The sequence below is a fragment of the Zeus faber genome (assembly GCF_960531495.2).
Source record: "Zeus faber genome assembly, chromosome: 6".
Taxonomy (NCBI): Eukaryota; Metazoa; Chordata; class Actinopteri; order Zeiformes; family Zeidae; genus Zeus; species Zeus faber.
Genome location: NC_137201.1, coordinates 15,437,059 through 15,455,803, shown reverse-complemented (window position 1 = coordinate 15,455,803; position 18,745 = coordinate 15,437,059). Strand labels below are relative to the sequence as shown.

The window sequence follows — 18,745 nt, the reverse complement described above, 5'->3', positions numbered from 1 at the left end:
CCCCACAATACCCCCCACCCCCCCCCCCCCCCCTCCGCCCTTCATTGGTCAGGAGGCGTCTGTCTCGCTTAGAAGTAATAATTTAGGAATACATTGTCGTTTTCTTCCCCTTCCCTCCCCAAGCCTTGAAGTATGTCGTGCGAGTGTTTGCTACGTGGCGCGTTACGCGGCGCTCTAACAGGTTAAATAACTCTGTTATTATTACTTTCACAGTTCAGTGAATTAGTATTAGTTTTCAGATAGATATCAAGTCGAATAAACGGTAAGAAAAAAAAGAAATCTAACAGATTAAAAAAAAATAAAATAACTCATCTAAGTAAAAAAAAAAAAAAAGAATAAACAAAAAAAAATAAAAACAACCATTAGTAGTTCTGTTCACGTGACTCTTTTTTTTTTTTTTTTTTTGTGTTGTTTTCGTTCGCTCGTTTGTTTTCACCAGATAGGAAAGCTTGTGGAGCCCAGGAGCAGGGGGTGTCTGTGCTGCCGTTTATTCCTGTTTCCATGGCTCCTCCTCGACAAGCGTGCACTCCGCGGCTGAGCCGTTCGTGGCCGAGGTTACCTAAAAAACATTCAGCAGGAGAAGTCTGAGTTCAGGGAGAATCCCCCGAAACGAAAGTAGAAGCTAGAAACCAAGGAATGCGGTGGAAAACACCGATCGGCTGCTCCCCATCCCGGCTTGCGCAGTTGCTAGAGCGAGTGCTCTGATTCGCCCATGACGCGACTCTATTGAGTGTCAATATTTACCGTTAAGAAATCGGTTGCTATGGAAATGCTCGTCCCAACCGGAGCTGGTTTATTTTTGCTTTACCTGCTCTTTTTAATTGGACCTACTCATTCATTCTAATCGATATATGCATTCATCCTGTAGAGAATATGCATGGATACTCATTTTATACCCACAATACTGGCAACAGTACTGTCACTGAGCCCCTTAACTTATGCCGTGTATAGAATCACATTTGCTTACTCTGTGTATTTTTGGCTTTTTTTGTCAGACTGACTTATTGCCTGTACAACAATGTGCCAATCCTCGCCATGGCAAATTACTCTCATATGAAAATATAATTGGCCTTAAGATTGATTGTAATTATTTCATTAACAACAGCATATATCAACCACCATATACTGTAGGTTAGTTAGGCTTAAGTTAGGTAAATGACTATTTTGAAAGACAATTGCAGAAAAACAGAAGCACCAAACAAAATGTTTTCTCTTACGCCTGTAGAATCTTAATTTGAAAAAAATGTCAAGTATGGTGACCTTATAAACCCTATAAAAATATCTATATTCTTATTTTTGAGAAACCATAACTTGTAAATGTGATAAATGTTCCTTATACTCGCGCATTGGAAGTCATTCAAGAAAATAACCTTGAGGATATTTGTTATTTTTCGCTACTGTCTACTCTTTGCATTTGGGCGAATAGTATGGCCTCACAAGGGAATTACATTGGATTAAATTATGGAACAGCTCTGGAAGTGATGGATTACTGGTGATTATGCTGACCTGAGAACAGACTAAATAACACAGTGATGACCACCTGGACAACAGCAATGAAGGAAGATGAATATTAAATGAGAACATAAAATCATAAATCAAATCACTACGGACACGAATGCAACTGGGTTATTTTGCAAGGCGTTCTACAACGGTCGGCACAGTGTTAGAAGCATTATTGGATGTTACTTTTGCAGCCAGAAAATACAAAAAATAATAATGGCGGTGAACGTTACACTGGAAATAGCGAGCCTTTGTAGCCACATTCATCAGAAAATGACCATTAAGGAGCAGATTCCTACGTGCAAAGACGTAGTGTTCTGCTCAGATGGATGACTGCTGTGTGACAAGTTTCCAGTGTTGCTAGGCAACACCTTTCATTCTTTAATAAATGAATCGGCTCATCGGCGGACCTTTTCAGCCAGGAAGTGTGTGGGAGTGTGTTTGTGTGTGCCTTAGAGAACCAGGACTCCATAACCACGCCATGAAGCATTTTTTAAGCTCTCTAATTTCACAACTTGTGTCGAATATCATACAATTTGGTATATTATGAATTATCTTATAGGTGGACAATTAATGGTGAGCAAATAATGAGCTAATTAAATACACTAATGCTCTCGATAACATCTTGATTAATATCTTCATCAGTACAAATTAGCTGCATTGCAATAAATTGATTGAAAAAGGAGATTTTCTGTTGAGAAGTCATTAAATGTTGCACTTAAAGTCATTCAGTGCAATAGGCGGTTGCAGTTTGGATCATATGGAGTCGTGATATCTTGGCTGGTCGCGTCCATCTCTTTACTTCTTTTTGGGATTAGATGGTTGTTCCTTTTCAAACCGAGCAAGTCTCAGGTTTGCGTGCGCCAAATTAGGGGTTCGACTAAAGGCATGTTGACTCTTACTTTGCTTGCAATAAAGAGGAATCACCCTCTAACCCGTTCAACAAATAATTAGTAAACATGTATTTATTTATTTGGTATTTCAGGGGATTTTCTTTGGCTGTAGGGACCACCTGGCTACCTAAATTCTGATTTTGTGGCACGTAATTTCTTCACAAAAGCTGCTATTCCAGAACAATGAACAAAATAAATACACATACACATGCATTTGTTCATTTGATCCAGGTCATAAACGTAGGATGTATTTACATTGCAATGTACAAAGATGCAAAAAGAAAAGCAAACAAAAACAAACACAAGGAAATGGGTAAGGATGACATGCAACATCAAGAGGGTTATATACAAGTCTCTATGTCAGCAAGCATTAATTGTACCTTGCACTCATCTACTACGACAGAATTGTTAGCGGAGGCCGTGGTGGAAGCACTTAAGACGCACTGGTTGGAATTATTTTCATGGTGGTTCTTCATGTCGTCGTAGTATGACTGGGTCTTTGTCATCATCTCGATGTCGTCGGATTTGACTATGTGGGCGTCCAGTTCCTCCAGCTCCGCCTTCGACAAGTGGTACACGATGCCGGCGCCGTAGGAATCCCCAACCACGTTGACCGAGGTCCTGAACCGATCCCTGTTCAGTGGAGGAGAACGACGAGTGTTTTTTTGCGAGGTTTGGGTCATTATGCAATTCATTGGAATTAATAGTTTTGAGCTAGCACTCACAGCAGCCAGTCCACGGCCACTAGCAGACTGATGTCTTGGGTGGGAAGGCCGACCGCAGTCAGGATCAGCAGCATGGTCACCAGTCCAGCACTGGGAATACTGGCCGCTCCCACACTGGCCAAGGTGGCAGTCAGACTGAGTAGAGACATACCCGAATTATAACACGTCATCATATAAAAAGTAAAATTCCAACTGCACTTCCACCACACCTGCTTCATAGGTCTACATGATCTATGAATGTACTTGGTTTTATACAATTAAACTGAAATAATTAAGAATAGACCTTTTGGGTCCATTGTATGGGAGCCCTGAGCAGTAAGGGGTCAAATCGAGCCACAAAAGTCTTATATTTATCCTGTAATGACTTCCTAAATTGATACAGCGAGTTACAGATTAATTCAGATTACCAAATTAAACATAGATGTCTCCACATCACATGAGCTTGAACAACGAGACTCTCCATACCCCAAAACAGGTTTAAGCAATACTACCTAATCTGCTTAAAAGATGCCTGACACCCACTTTACTGCCCAGGGCTCCCTGAGATAAAGTGACAGAAACACCAGGACTCACCTTTTTAGCCTGAGGACTCTTTTAAATATTTGTGTATGCATATGTGTGGGTGTATCCATTGTTTAGAAACTAGGAGGACTGGTACCTATCCCTGAAAGCAATTTGGGAAGAGTGCGTTTGGAGGAACATCATGTTGGTACTGTTGGATGAGTGACTGATTACAGGGACCTGAGCGGCTGGCACAGCTTTAAGACAAACATTCTAATCGTCTAGTGTTCTAGTCTCGTATTACCTGCGCTAACCATTGCATTCTACCTACTGAACACTGATAATTCCTTTCTACAAACCAGCTTTTTTAAGCCAAATTCCTTGCTTTTTTTAGGGCTGTTCGGTTCACTTTTTCTTTGACTAAGCCCTGTCCATTAGTAAATCCAAATGCAAATTGCAGTTTCACAGTCTCTCTATCCAAGCAAATCTGTAGGTTTACAATACCAAAGCTTCTTTTGCATTTCTGTTCAAGGAGTGGGCAGAGGGCTCCCGCCTCCTCTGTGATTTAACGGACCATCAATGGACACATCAACCAAGGTATGGGCCTGAATGTAGACACCGAACTTTCATCGTTCTTGGTATCATTGACTTGATCTACTCAACCAGTTGTTTCATCTATTTCTCAGGTGTGTTCTGACCTGACGGTGACGATCTGACCAGGGTCCAGGTAAATGCCATTCATCTGGGCGATGAAGATGGCGGCGACGGCCTCGTACAGAGCTGTTCCGTCCATGTTGATGGTTGCGCCGACCGGGAGAACGAAACGGGTGACTCTCTTGTCGATACCCAAGTTCTCCTCCAGGCAACGGAAGGTGACAGGCAGTGTTCCAGCGCTATAAAATAAGTAGAAGAAGAGATGTGAGAAAGCAACACAAATACAAGGAAAAAATACGCAAGGATTCCATTCGTCCATCTAGACCTGGATGCTGTCCCCAGGGCAGTGATCCAGGCCTGGAAGATGCCCAAGAAAAAGGTGAAGGGGTTTTTCCGGACGATGACGAAGTAGATGCTGGGCAGGAAGATGGCGCCGTGGATGATCAGGCCGATGATCACGGTCACCATGTACATCCCCAGCTGCCTGGCGACCACCTCCAGGTCATTGATGGAGATGATCTTACCGCAGATTAGACAAGCGATACCGAATGGAGAGTACCTGGTTCGCACACAAAAGAGACTTTGGTTAACACTGCAGAAATCAATTGTGGTCTATTACTACTGAAAAAATGGTACTGCTGTATCATTTCACATTAAAAGCTACTGGGGAAAAAAAGGAAATATTTGTTTTAAATTTGCTGTTTACTGACCACATGATCATGATGACGATTTTCATCACAATCTCGTTGAGGATATTGAAGAATTCAAGCATGAGCCTGGCTTTCTCTCCCATCTTTCCCATGCAGATGCCAAATGCAATAAAGAAACCAATCAGACCTGCGGCAGAAAATCACCGTGAATATAAAATGTGGGAGGGTGAGACGACAGCATTAATAAAAGAATATAGTGATTTTATGCTGATCAAATCATGAACAAAAGTTGATGTTCAGGTAACTGTGGAAATTTCCAGTTGTCAGTAGTGACTCTACCATTGACTGATATATAATAATAATGAAAAAAAAAAACAGGCGGAGGGATGTACCCAGGACATTCATGCCACTTTTGAACTGCAGGGACTTTTTGACAAGAATCTGCGGCTCCTTGGTCACATTCGCCACCAAGCCCTCCATGGCTGTGGCATTGATGTTTTCCTCAACGATCACCTCCACCTTCTTGGTGACTGTCTGAATCTGAGATGGGGGAAGAAAATGTCGTATTGTTAATAAAACCTGGTAATAAGGGGCGTTCACACGTCTCGATTCAGAGTCCTAATGAATTCTGTTGAAGAATTAACCATTCATCATCGTTGTCCATTGTATAATACCTGTTGGAAGCAGGCCTGCACCAGATTCTCCGGGAAGAGGTTCCTGATCAGATCGAAGAAGGCATCCAGGCTGGAGACGTCGTCGTTCTTCTCGCCCTGGCCCAAGTTCTCCTTTAGTTTGGGGTTGCCGGGGTGAATGACCAGCACCAGGATGACTCCCAGGATGGCCGCAATGATGGTGGTGGACATGTAGTAGACCATGGCTCTGGTGCCAAGGCGACCACTAGATTTGGCATCCAAACCGGCAAGACCTGCAGGTAAAGCAAGTACGGTTGATGTTTAGCATGATTCATTCAATTTGGTTATTGGGTGGAAATGCTGACTAAATAGTTGGGGGGGCTGAGGTTTGTATGTGTCTGTGTGTGTGTGTGTGTGTGGGGGGGGGATGCTAATATGGTAAAATGAGCTATCAAAAGCAACTACTAGACACAGCTTGTAGTTGGGAAGAATGTCTAATTAAAGGACACTTCTGAATATAAATGGAAAAATGTAATTGTAAATAGAGAGCAGACATTATGTCTCTGTAAGTGTGTTCCCATTGTGTTGCATGGTGCCTTCCCTGCAGGGATTAGGTTGTGGCCGAGAAAAAATAAAAAAGAAATACTGACCAGTTCCTCACATAAGACATGAGTTCACACCCACACCCACACACAGACACACACACACACACACACACACAGACACACACACACACACACACACACACACACACACACACACACACACACACACACGCGCGCACTTTCAGCCATATCACACTTAAGTACATTTACAGCTGAAATAGTGCGAGGGCAATGTGCATTGACTGACTGCTCACATCAACACTATGCCTCGTATACATCGCCTCGTCTGTTCTAAATTCATGGAATCTTAATGAAGGAGTCACTGTACCTGTGATTAAACTGGAGATGATGAGTGGCAGAATTAACATCTTTAGCATTCTCATGAGGATGTCTCCAGGGAACGCGATCACCATGACGATGTCTGGGTGGATGGGGGAAGCGACGCGGAGCAGCATTCCCGCCACGGCTCCCAAGATCACACCTGAAGAGATAACACAAAATAAAGTGAGATCCTACGAGGGTATTTCTGTCTGTACTGTAAGAAAGTAGGCGGGTAACAAAGCACACAAAGGGAGATAGATGATAGAACATTTATCATCTAAACAAAATGTATTTAAGTCTTTCCAACAGAGAGTACAACGGGACTAAGCCTCACATCGCCTGGTGCAGCAACTTTGAAGCAGTGTTTCCTGATGGAAAGGTCCAAAAAGCTTTGTATCGTATCCATGGCGAACACTCAGCTCGGTGATGCCAACCTCAAACTCACATGGCGTCCGTAGAAAAAGAGTCCCTGCAACCCTCCGAACCCACCCCGTTCTCCAACTAGATCCTCTAAAGAGCTTGACGGGGAGATCTAATGATACGCGAATAGCCCCCTTCTTCCATCATTCATCCAACGCTTTTGCCCAAACCGACAGATGACCTCTGAGTGCGCTGACCCCTGCCCCCCACAGCCCAGTCTGGACCAGGCCTGGAACCAAACAACCCCAGAGGCCTCCAAACGACGCACGTCACACTTCCCCTTCCTTGCACGAGCCATTGCCAAAGATGAGATAACAGTGACTGAAGGTTGTTTAATAACGTCAAGACGCTGATCAAATCTCAGCTCGGCTTTTTGTACTTGAATTTGTAAGCCATCCCCTCTGCCACAATCGACTCTCCAGTCCAGCAGCTTCCTGTGGATTCTGACCCGATGGCCTTGGATGGCCCTTTACTTCCTCTTTGGGCCCCACTATTGCCAGCGTCCCATTCAAGTCCTGGCTTACATTCGGAGTGTCCTGCCAATTGGCCTGTCATTTTGTTATGTCGACTACATACTGTATTGACACACACATGCAGCTTATGAAGGGCCATTTATTGGCATCCAACATTGAAACATAAAACAACTGTTAATTCTCCTCAATTCAACCGTTATGGTTAGGGTGCCAAATTTGCATTCTATTCATTGCAACACTTCTATTCTTATATATGTATAAAATATTTATAAATTTAAAAATTATATTTCATTGACTTAAAATTACCATTATATTTAGATGGAAACACATCATTATAGAATCTCACAATTTTACAAATGATTGCAATTGGCACAAATAATTTATATCCTGCGATTATGCAAAAACTGCGACAGCTCTACATACACCCATACATGATGCAAGCAGGTGATTAGATATGCGGCCTCACAGACATGCGCAAAATAACAAGAAAGACATGCAAATACAGTACGATGCATCACTATCACAGAGGATGACAGCGCATGAATCAAAACAAGACAGAGGGCGAAAGAACACAGTAAACATTCACACGTAGAAGCTCAATCAAACAGAGGAGAAAACCACAATGAATAATTCAAAACCTGGACCGGAGAATTACCACTCTGGCAGTTAAATGAATCAGGACAAACGAAAGAGGGAAGAGAGGAAGGAAGGAAGGAAGGAAGGAAGGAAAGGAAGAAACGAACGAACAAACAAAATAAAACAGAAGGAAAGACAGACAGGAAGAAAGACATAAATTAAAGACGTAGGTAACTGACCCAGCACGGTGAGCGTGAGCAGCAGGTTCTTGGACAGCTTGGAGCATATTAGGGCACATTTTGACTGGGGCCTGGCCTCGATGGGCTCCAGGTGACTCTCGTGCATCCTCACCTCCACTTGCTTAGGCATGCTGTTGGCACTGTGTGGGGGAAAAGCAAGACCAACAAACACAACATTTACTGATACATTCCCGTTTTGACACAATGCCGTGGAACCCAAAGGCTGTAAACCCGGAGGAGTCTTTGAAAGAACGATGGGTTGCCGTGACTCCACCGGTAGAGCAGGCAAAGCAGATCATCTCGCCGTGCATCGGAGAAGCTCTTACCGTGACGCACGTAAACACAGTCCATCGTAAGTGTTTGTCGTCATTCAGCGCTGGCCACGGTTACTATGGCTACTTTGGCTATTACTTATTGCTATTGTGTTGTTGCCTTCGAGGTGGTGGTTATTGGGCAAAGCTCCACCACAGCGTCTCTGAAAACATTAGGTTCATTCAATGCTGACGCTCTATGTACCGTGAAGCTTATGGAAAAAACATTCTTAAATATAAAATATCTTTGGATTTAAATATCAAACAATTATATATACTTGGTATACTTGCGGTATACATAATGTGTGTTCGCATTATGAAATTTGCTAAAATCGACGGGGGAAATCAACAGTGTAAAAAAATATGGAGTCATTAATAATGTAGATGATATCGTAAAGGCGAATTCGGTGGAAAAACACTGATTGTTTATTCAAATATTGCGGGCTGTACACCAAGCACTGAAAACCACATCCAGTCAAGACTGAGTTCAATTTAAGACCCATGTTTTGCTTTCATGGACGCAAAAGCTCTCAGAATCGTTCTTTATTTCTTTGCATCAATGCGGTAGAATTACCGATTACGCACGGAACTGCCTCGGGTGTTTCAAAGCACCACCTCAGCCTCCATCGAGTGGCAGATGCTCGCTGATGTTTGCTCTTGTTGTTGGTGGAAGAGATGGCGGGGTCAGTGTTTTATCAATCCTGGATCGAAATCTGCAAAGGCAGGGTGTTATTTTTGAGTCATTCCGTGGACACGGAGTTGACACCAGCTACACAAAGGTGTCCAACCCTCGTTGGATTATGAAACTGGTACGCCAGAGAGATGTTAAATTAATGCGGCGTAATTCCAGACTTAATTGTGATTTTCATTTCCTTTAATAAAATACGACTTGATATATAATGCCGATAAGATGCAGCCCGGCTGTCCTAGAAGGAAGGGGGATTTGGTCGTCTGTGGCCCCTTCTCAAGGATTCTTCCTGGTGAAAGGGCTTTAGAAATACACTTGACTTGACTAATATGATATTATATAGCAGTTACAATATCAAAAAAATGTGGATGCTCCTAATGGTCAAGGCGTAAACGTGGCTTGAAAATAATTGGGAGTTGTGTCATCTTTAAACACATCCACGTCCATTTGAAAGCACACGTCGAAGAAAAAAGGATATATTTGAACGATTCCTTACAAACCATGAGGACAAATTGTATCTGCAAAGATCTGGGTGAATGGGTTTGACGAATTGCCGCGCACGCTGTGAAAACACACAGTCCCTGAAAAAACGTCGGCGGGCGGCCTTCAGAGACCCAGATGGCGGCGATGAGCAGATGGAGGAGGGAAAGACGAGGGACGGGCGTGGGGAGGCGACACCGTTTCATTGATTTGGGAACGGACCCTCGTCACGGAGGAGTCATAACGGAAACACAGGCGGAGCTCAGAACATCGATAATATTCATACAGTTCCAGGTATTCCAGGACGCCACAGGGACAACTGTTGTAACCATACATTGTCCACTCTTCCACCCCCTCTCAAACATAGCTCTGAGTCTCTGCGTATGGAGATGGGACTCTCATTTCAAGTGGTAATTGATCTGTGTTCGGAATTGGGACTCAAGAAGCGGACCCCGCCACCAACAGTGGAAACAGCCCCTAGAGGAGCACATCATAAATGGAACACATCGAATGAATGAACGACAAAATAGGAAAAAAGTTGAAAGGATTTTTTTTGGGCAAAATAATCTTACGGATTTCCACTTTGAATACAATCTCCCTCTCTCTCTCGTTCCTCCTTCTCCCAACATCTCCACTCTATCGCTCTCGTACCAACACACAGTCTGCTTTAGAAAGGCCACCTGGCCGGCTTCCGGGCACGCAGATGGCACTCAGTCCCATCTTCTCTTATTAATTGCAATGTGTGTGTAGAAGCATCTTTCGTGAGAAAATAGCATGAAGGGGGATTGTGGGGAAAAAAACAAAGGGTCGGGCATATTGTGATGTGCAGGAAGTCGGCTAATTAGCCGGAGAGAGAGTGGATCTACCGTATAGGCAGCTGCAACTAGCTTCCTCGAGTTCTGCTTAGGTGTGACGGAGTGCATTAGCATGAGAATAGCCAGCTGTGGATGTCACACTGCGAAGGCAGGTGTTAAATAGAACGAGAGAGAGAGAGAGAGAGAGAGAGAGAGAGAGAGAGAGAGAGAGAGAGAGAGAGAGGGGTCTATAATTCAATTTTTATTCCCCTAAATGAGATTGTTGTGCTCTCAATTGACACATCCTTTGTGTCGTCGATAGGGCGAGATGGAAATAATGCCTTTTTGGGCAGGCCTGCGCTGTGTTAATGGCGAACAATGGCCATCAAAGACCTGACCTCTGACCTCACCCCGGGAGGGGGGGGGGGGCTATAAAAACCCAAAAGGGTGGACGTTTGAATAGTATGCCATTTTTTTCTCTCTCTCTCTCCCTCTCTCTCTTTTTCACTCTCCCATATCTTTCAGAGATTTATAATCCCCCCCCCCCCCCCCAAAAAAAAAGGTCCGAGTGCTGTGCGATCTCTTTGATCGCCAATAGGCCCGCCACTTAACCAACCTGCTCACACACATACAGAAACACACACACACACACACACACACACACACACACACCAAACATCTTGTATTGTGGAATCGGATGCTTGGCTGTAGAAAGACCACGTGACCGGGTACCAAGCACGGAAATGGGCTGCTCCCATAACCCTCACTGCATTACCTTCCGAAAAGTACATGAAAAAGGCGAGGCAGACTTTAGTAACTCGACGGGGTCAGACATCTGGGAGGAGCCGGGAGTCATAAGTAACGCTCCCGAAATAAAGTGAAAGAAAAAGAGAGAAGAAAAAAAAAAAAAAAAACATTCCATGAGACGGATGAATGTAGTTAATTGAATTTTCCCCCTTTTCTCTCCCTTTCAGTATTTTTAGCTCCTCCGCTGTCACAGAAGGCAGGAAATGATCTTGTCGCGACGCTCACATTAGTTCACATTAGCCAAGTCAGAGACGTACGAGAGCGGACAGGGACGCTCCATGACGGATGGAATCGAGTCGTCAGGTACGCCAACCCTGAGCCCCCAGCGTTAACTAACCCTAGATCTAACCCAAGCCCGAACTCAAACAGACATTACCTTTAGTTTTTCTGTTTTTAATCAAATGTTGCAAATGACATCACGACGGATCACATATTATCATTTTTATGAAAAACAAATTCTCCGTGGAGCACTTAAGCTTCGGTGCAATTCCAGTTACTGTGTGCACCCACATACACACAAATGACCGCACCGCATCCACACAGAGGCGTATAAGCCCACTCTCGCAAAGACACACACTTTTCTGTTTCTAATGAGATCATTTTATAATGCCGTTGATCTTAGCACAGAGCTTAGTCGGGTTGATTGAATTGCGGGGGCCGTCGAGAGACACGGAGAATTGATGAAGGTGTTGCTAAAACGAGGGCCAGACCCAACTTTCCTCTACAGAGATAATTGCTCGCGCATCATAAAGAATTCATCTCATGATGGTCTTCTATCTCTCTTACGTCACAAGTATTCTAAGTATTTCCCGTCAGAAAGAAAACCCGGACAAAACAATAGAACGACGGTTTGGAATTGTGAAATAACAACGGCTGCTCCTTCATGAGGTAAATTCATAAATCATCATAAATCATTCCAGCAATCAACGAATCAGCAATTTAGATGAGCAGTGACTGTGGGATGTTACTTACTTCATTTCTGGTGGTGTTGAGGTAAGTGCTATATACATTGACCAGGAACCAAATCCCAAGCCTTTGGTATTTCAAGTTAAATCACCAGAAGAAAGGAAAAACCGAATAAAAAAAAAAAAAAATCTACGGTAGAAATGGGATCACAGCTGCTCCATTACAAAAAAACGAAAAAAACAAACAAAAGGAAAGCCTGTTGTGTACAGACGAGGTCCCCCCGTCCGGCGGCTCGCACAGAGACCACGCTTCTGCTGACAGCGATCGGTTCCCAGTTGGCCGGCAGCTCTCCTCCTGCCGAGCATCCAGTCAACGCAGCCCAGACAACAGAGCGAGTCACAGCCACAGCAGCAACCTGAGTTGCCCCGTTCCTGCTGCTCTCTGTCTCCGAGATGTGGGCCAGACCACCATCACCCCCCCCCCCCCCCCCTCCCACACACACACACACACACACACACACAAACACACACACACACACACACACATATATATACACCAAATATATACATACAAAAGAGTGCAGGAAGGAATACAGGGAGGAGTCAATCTATCCAAGCTTAAGAGTCAAATCCCCCCTGGGGTCTTTCTATCCCCTGGGACATTATAATCCCCCCTGGTGAGTGCACTATCGGGTTCATCCCTACATGGGAGATGGGCCGAGCTACTGGAGATGATCGCGCTGATGTCCACTAATGGCACAATATCCATAGTGCTCACGTTGTCGGTAGCCCGTTGAAATGGGAAATACAAGAAGGACAATGGAATGACTGTTGTAGAATATTTGTGTTTGGGCGTTTGGGGATGCGATTTGACGCCCGGCTGAGAGCAGATGTGAGGTTAATGTGGTAGCGGTGGACAAAGTATAATGCTCTTATGATACTTTGTCATTGAACCACATGGACAAAGTATCATGATATGTTGTCCATGGACCACATTCATGCTCTTGGCTCTGGGGCTCAAGTGCATGAGGGGAAAAAGACGTATAGAGACTCAGTCACGCTGTGATCTTGGCGAGTGACAAGGGCATAAAGGAGCAAAGGGAATGTACAAAGAAGAGCGGAGAGAGGAAGATTAACCCTGGCCATGGGGCAATAACAAATGCCCCAACATGCAGAATGGCAGAAATGATCCCCCGGAATAACACATACAGCTGATATCCAAGGATCGGACCACTGCTGTGCACGCTCCACTGGAGGTAAATCAATCACTATTTTCTTTAGATAGATTCATAATCGTAACAAAGACAGACAAAAACAAGGGGCCCGGGGACAAGAAACATGGAAGGCTGTGGAAGAGTTTCAAAGCATCGAGGGACAAAGGGGGTACAAAGGATATTGAGATGAGAACACATCGGAAGCTGGTTTGGTTTACATTAGCCATGAAAGAAGGAATTGTCTTCGATGTGTGCCTCAACATATGGACCTCTCCCTCCGCTGCAATAAAAATGGCCACCTCCTAAAAGCAGAAAATGATAAATGTGTTTCATCCGGGGCCGGCGGTCACGCTGAGTTTTCTTTCCTCCAGCTTCCCAACAGCATGGGACCCTCGTATGTATTGAGCAGTATCACATTATTTTAATTAGGGAAATGTGTTGGAAGGCTATTTCCTCTCCAAACAAATGGCCAACGGTGCAACAAAAGCCAGAGGAATGCCATCTCTGTCAACGGAGGGTTGTGTCATGAGAAATCACTCATCCTAAATCCCTTGACATGTCATACTCGTTCAAAGGACTCTCTTCAGGGAAAGGGAACACTTTGAGGATGAGTGTGTGTGTGCGTGTGTGTGCGTGTGTGTGTGTGTGTGTGTGTGTGTGTGTGTGTGTGTGTGTGTGTGTGTGTGTGAGAGTGGGAGAGAGGTTGAGTGAGAGGGGGTCGATGGTGGTACTGAAGAGGGGGTTTACAAGGGGGGAGTGAGAGGGACACTGGGGAAAACTGAGGGTATTGGGGTCACACCAGCACCTCTAAGCCAACAGAGGGGCCCGTGATGGGGAGGGATGGATGCGACCATCCCTTCTCTTGGCGAGCACCATGTGAAGCTCTCCGCTTCCTCCCTCTCCCCCATCTGAGGCGCTTTGTTTTGCACGCAAACAGTGGTGGTGGCCCCAAGTTGCCCGGCCAAGCACCGCATCCAAACTGGCAGCGGCGAGGTAGAGGAGGGAGGAAGCGGGGGGGAGGGAAGGGAAGGGAAGGGAAGGGTGGGCAGGGTATGGCCGATGGGGTGGACGGAAGGGAACGGGGGGAAGGACAGCGGGCATGTCCAGAATGCCAGTCCTTTCGGACCACTGATGTCATGCCTAGGCCCACCGTGGGAGAGCAACGGCGAGACCAAGTCGCCCCTTTTCTCTTTACCCCCGCACAGTCCCCCCCCGCGCAGTCCCCCCTTTTTTTTTCTGGGATGAATGAATCTTTCAGAAGCGGCAGCCCATTGTGTCCCATAATCGACAGCGATTATCCCGATTTTATGCTGCCTTCCCGGAGTGAGGAGGTTCCCTGAGTGCGGGCATTGAGAGCCGCCGCGTTGCAGCGAGGGCCGAGAGGGGTTGTCCTAGCAACGCTGTGCCGCCCGAAGGGATGAAGGGTAAACGGTGAACTCGCACATACTCGCGCACATGCACACGCAACAAGTATGGATACGCACATTCCTGCAACCAGGCTCACGCTCACTCCCTCAAGTAGATCTAATGATAGGGAGAAAATTCCTACACATGTAAAGAACACCTTAGCCAGAGGCATGACAAAGTAAAATCGGAATAAAATACAGTTGAATTCAAGCAACACAATGCAACAGCACAACGCAACAGTGCCAAGCACAATCAGCATTTCAGTATATTTCTGCATACACTGTATCTACCCAAAATAATTCCCATCATCCCTCCTATTACATGACTATTGCCACATATTGGCCAGGCTGTGTGGCCCAGTCGAGGCGCTTGTGACGGGCACGGGAGGAGCTGCAAATGGGAATAAAGTTTCCCACTGCTTTCCGAGGGGGCCCCATGCCCCTTCTCATGACTTGAGGCATCACAATGCACCGCAAGGTAAAGACAACTGGAGCTAGGCCAGGCTCCGGATATGCCTGGCCCCCGTGGGCCCCCGCAGCCACTTGCCATGCAGTGGGAAGAGATGGTTTAACACACGCACACACACACACACACACACACACACACACACACACACACACACACACAAAAACACAAACACACAAACACAGGCTGCCTGAGAGCTGTGGAAAAAAAATTCACAAATGAGGCTCACAGCAAACACTCCAGGTTGTGCTGTGCATAGGAAGTGGGAGATAAATTCTGCCGTGTGAAGAAAGGGGAGCTTTGTAACCCCATGCCTTTTAATTATTTATTCCTAGATGGTCGCCTGGATGAATGCATAGTGAGATGGATCGCTGCCTGCTGTGTGATGTGGCTCCGGCGTGCATCGTAATTTACGGCCGGAGAGATGTATGTTTCGCCTACGGCTCGATGTGAACGTTTCCTCATACCTCTTGGTCTGCTAGCAGCCTTGGACTGCAAAAAGCAAGAACACAACGCACAACACGCCTATCCGGTCCCACGCCCTGCACAAAGCAAGAAGGAAGGGGCGTCGTGTACTTGAGTTGAGTTCCGCGACCAAATTGGTGGTTCGAGGGGGGTGGGCACTGCCCCGCAGGCGGTTCTGCCGTCGCCGGAGCTGACACAGCCGGGGCCCCTCGGCGCGGAGCAACTGACATTAATTAATTTCGTATCACATTCACTCCGTGGGCAGGCCTCCATCTCCGTCGACATCCCAACACGATGCGCGGCATTATCATCAGCTGACGCATTTCAGGTAACACACACGGTCTACCGTGACTTCTTATTTGCATGTGATTTCCCCAACCACACATTCCACACGACCAATCCCCCTGTGTGGTCCAGCATCGCACCGGGGCAATTTCTCTATTTACGTTTCTGCTCGGTCCAATCGGAATACACCAGCGTCCGGGCAACGCATAACTGAACCATACGTGCCCGTCCCCCAGCCCTAAGTTTTCCCTTTGTTTGGCCGTGGCTCTTTGTGTCCGTAATGAGGCGCTGATTAGAGAAAGGGAGAGAGAGACAGAGAGAGGGAGAGAGAGAGGGAAAGAGAGAGGGAGAGAGGGAGAGAGAGAGAGAGAGAGAGAGAGAGAGAGAGCCTCTGGGAATCCAGAGGCCAGCGCCTGCAGCCCGCATAGGTCTCTCAGATGTGACCAAGTGTGCTGTAATTATTATTTACGGGGCCCCCTTGTCTTTTTTGTTTTGAGAGAGAGAGAGAGGGATTGATGAAGGAATTACGTTGTGCTGCAAGTCCCATTCATCTGGACAATGGCAGTAAGCGGAAGGAGAGAGAGAGGGAGGGAGAGAGAGGGAGAGAGAGGGAGAGAGAGAGAAAGGACGGAGGGTTGGATGGCATCAGATCAGCTGCAGCGCCGGGGAAGCGCAATGGGAAATTCAATTATTATACTATTTAAAAAAAAAAGCTCCGCTTCACCCCCTTCGATGGGCATTTCCGAGTGGCCACCCCCCCCACACACACACATACACACATCTCACATACACACACACATCTCACACACACACACATCTCACACACACACACATCTCACACACACACACACACACATCCGCCTTCATCCTATTTTTTTTTTATTTTGCCATTTGAAGCCAAAAACCTCCTCATCCAGCTTTTTGCCTTCCTTCCATATTGTGTTTTAAGCCCACCCAATGCCAACCCATCGGATTCCATTGCTGTCTATCCAGTACACTGCTCCACCGCAACGCCCCCCCCCCCCCAATCTCCCAATCCCACAAGCCCAGGTGCGTCCAATATTCTGTACGCATCACATTCTGTGGCCAGGGTTCAACAAGTCGGCATCAGTTTCCCACCACAGAGACCACCACCTTCTTTCATCCGTCCCTCTATCCATCTATCCCTCCATCCATCCACCCCTCCATCCCCCCATCCCTCCATCTATCTCCTGACCGCGGGGGCCACACCAGCATTATCTCACATACATCTCCCCAACAGAGCTGGCAATGTGGCCCCGGTTCTGATCTCCCCCAGGAGCTCATTAAATCAACCGGCTACAGCACGCAGCCCCCCCCCACCACTGCCACCACTATACAGTACCCCTGCCTCAGCACAGAGAGGGGTGATGGAGGAGGAGGGAGAGGAGAGAGGGGGAGGGATGGTGAGAGAGAGAGAGAGAGAGAGAGGGAGAGAGAGAGAGAATGCAGTACACAGCAGAGGACGGGAGAGGAGGGGAAGGGAGGGGAGATAGAAATAGATGTATAACGCGAACGGTGGACGGGGGGGAGGGGTAAGGGGAGGATGGGGGAGGGAAAAAAGGCTGGTGGTGTGGCTGAATTAGGAAGGATGGAGGACGGAAGACAAAGGAATGCGGGATGAGAAAAGAAGGGAGGTGGAGGACGGATGACAAACGAGGCCAGATGGGGTAATGACCCGAAGCGGCGCCCGGCGATAATGCCGTTTCCAGGTTTTACATCTGCATCGACACAGCGTTTCCCCCGTGAAATTTGATTAACCACACTCGATAAACAGCACTAGAATCAACTGCCATGATGTGTACTGTATGTACAGTATGTATATGCATATGTACACAAACACACACACACACACACACACACACACACACACTTCCACCGTGGCGAATCTTCTGGTGCAGTACCATGGTTTCACCAGCAGGGCAACAGAGTGATTGACCGCTCTCCCTCTAATTAGACACTGTGCAGTCGCTGGGGACGCAGATCCCCCCACACCCCTTTGCGGTGATGGAAGAGACATTTACACACACACACACACACACACACACACACACACACACACACACACACACACACACACACACACACACACACACACACACACACACACACACAGAAACCTATTAACTGTCCTATTAAGACTGCGTTAAGACGGCTTGAACTAGGTGATCTGTCAAACTGATACAGGGATGTTCTCTATGCACTACTATATATATATATATATACAGTATAGATTTGTTTTTTATTTTCATTATTATTCTCTATTATAATCTATCTATATATGTATCAATCTATCTATATAGAGTATCTATCTATCTAGATACAGTATCTATCTATCCAATAAAAACAGCTTTGAATTTGCATGCCCACATGTATCATTTATACGTATATAATGCATTATTGACGCACAAAGCACTGTATGTTTTAGAAGAAAAAACAACCTTTAACCCCTTGCTATTATCATTTATATGTAAAGTTTCCACATTGTCTAACACCTGGAGAAGACCTGGAGAATTTCCAGTGGAAATGACGCAATCCTAATTAAAGTGAATAGAACACATGCAGACGCTGCCACTACAGTGGAGTTTTCATTGTGTGTTTAGTCTTTCCCACTTCTGTGAAAGGATAAATATGACTGATTGTTTTTTGTTTTTCTCAATTGTTGTGTATTTGCTGTTCTTTGGAGAAATGCATCATAAAGCCAGAACGACCACGGG

At 45.9% G+C, this 18,745-nt stretch overlaps 1 protein-coding gene across 1 annotated transcript; it reads right to left on the bottom strand.

Annotated features, from left to right (window-relative positions):
* Positions 1 to 487: 487 nt before the first annotated feature.
* LOC307231636 (excitatory amino acid transporter 2-like) lies at positions 488 to 12,279 on the bottom strand (the record flags this gene model as incomplete). The annotated part of the gene is made up of 11 exons (XM_080002407.1): positions 488 to 559; positions 2,774 to 3,026; positions 3,119 to 3,253; positions 4,318 to 4,512; positions 4,599 to 4,832; positions 4,984 to 5,110; positions 5,316 to 5,463; positions 5,598 to 5,848; positions 6,489 to 6,641; positions 8,190 to 8,329; positions 12,242 to 12,279. 11 exons carry the CDS (start codon positions 12,277 to 12,279, stop codon positions 488 to 490), a joined length of 1,746 nt encoding a protein of 581 aa, XP_079858533.1.
* Positions 12,280 to 18,745: the final 6,466 nt, after the last annotated feature.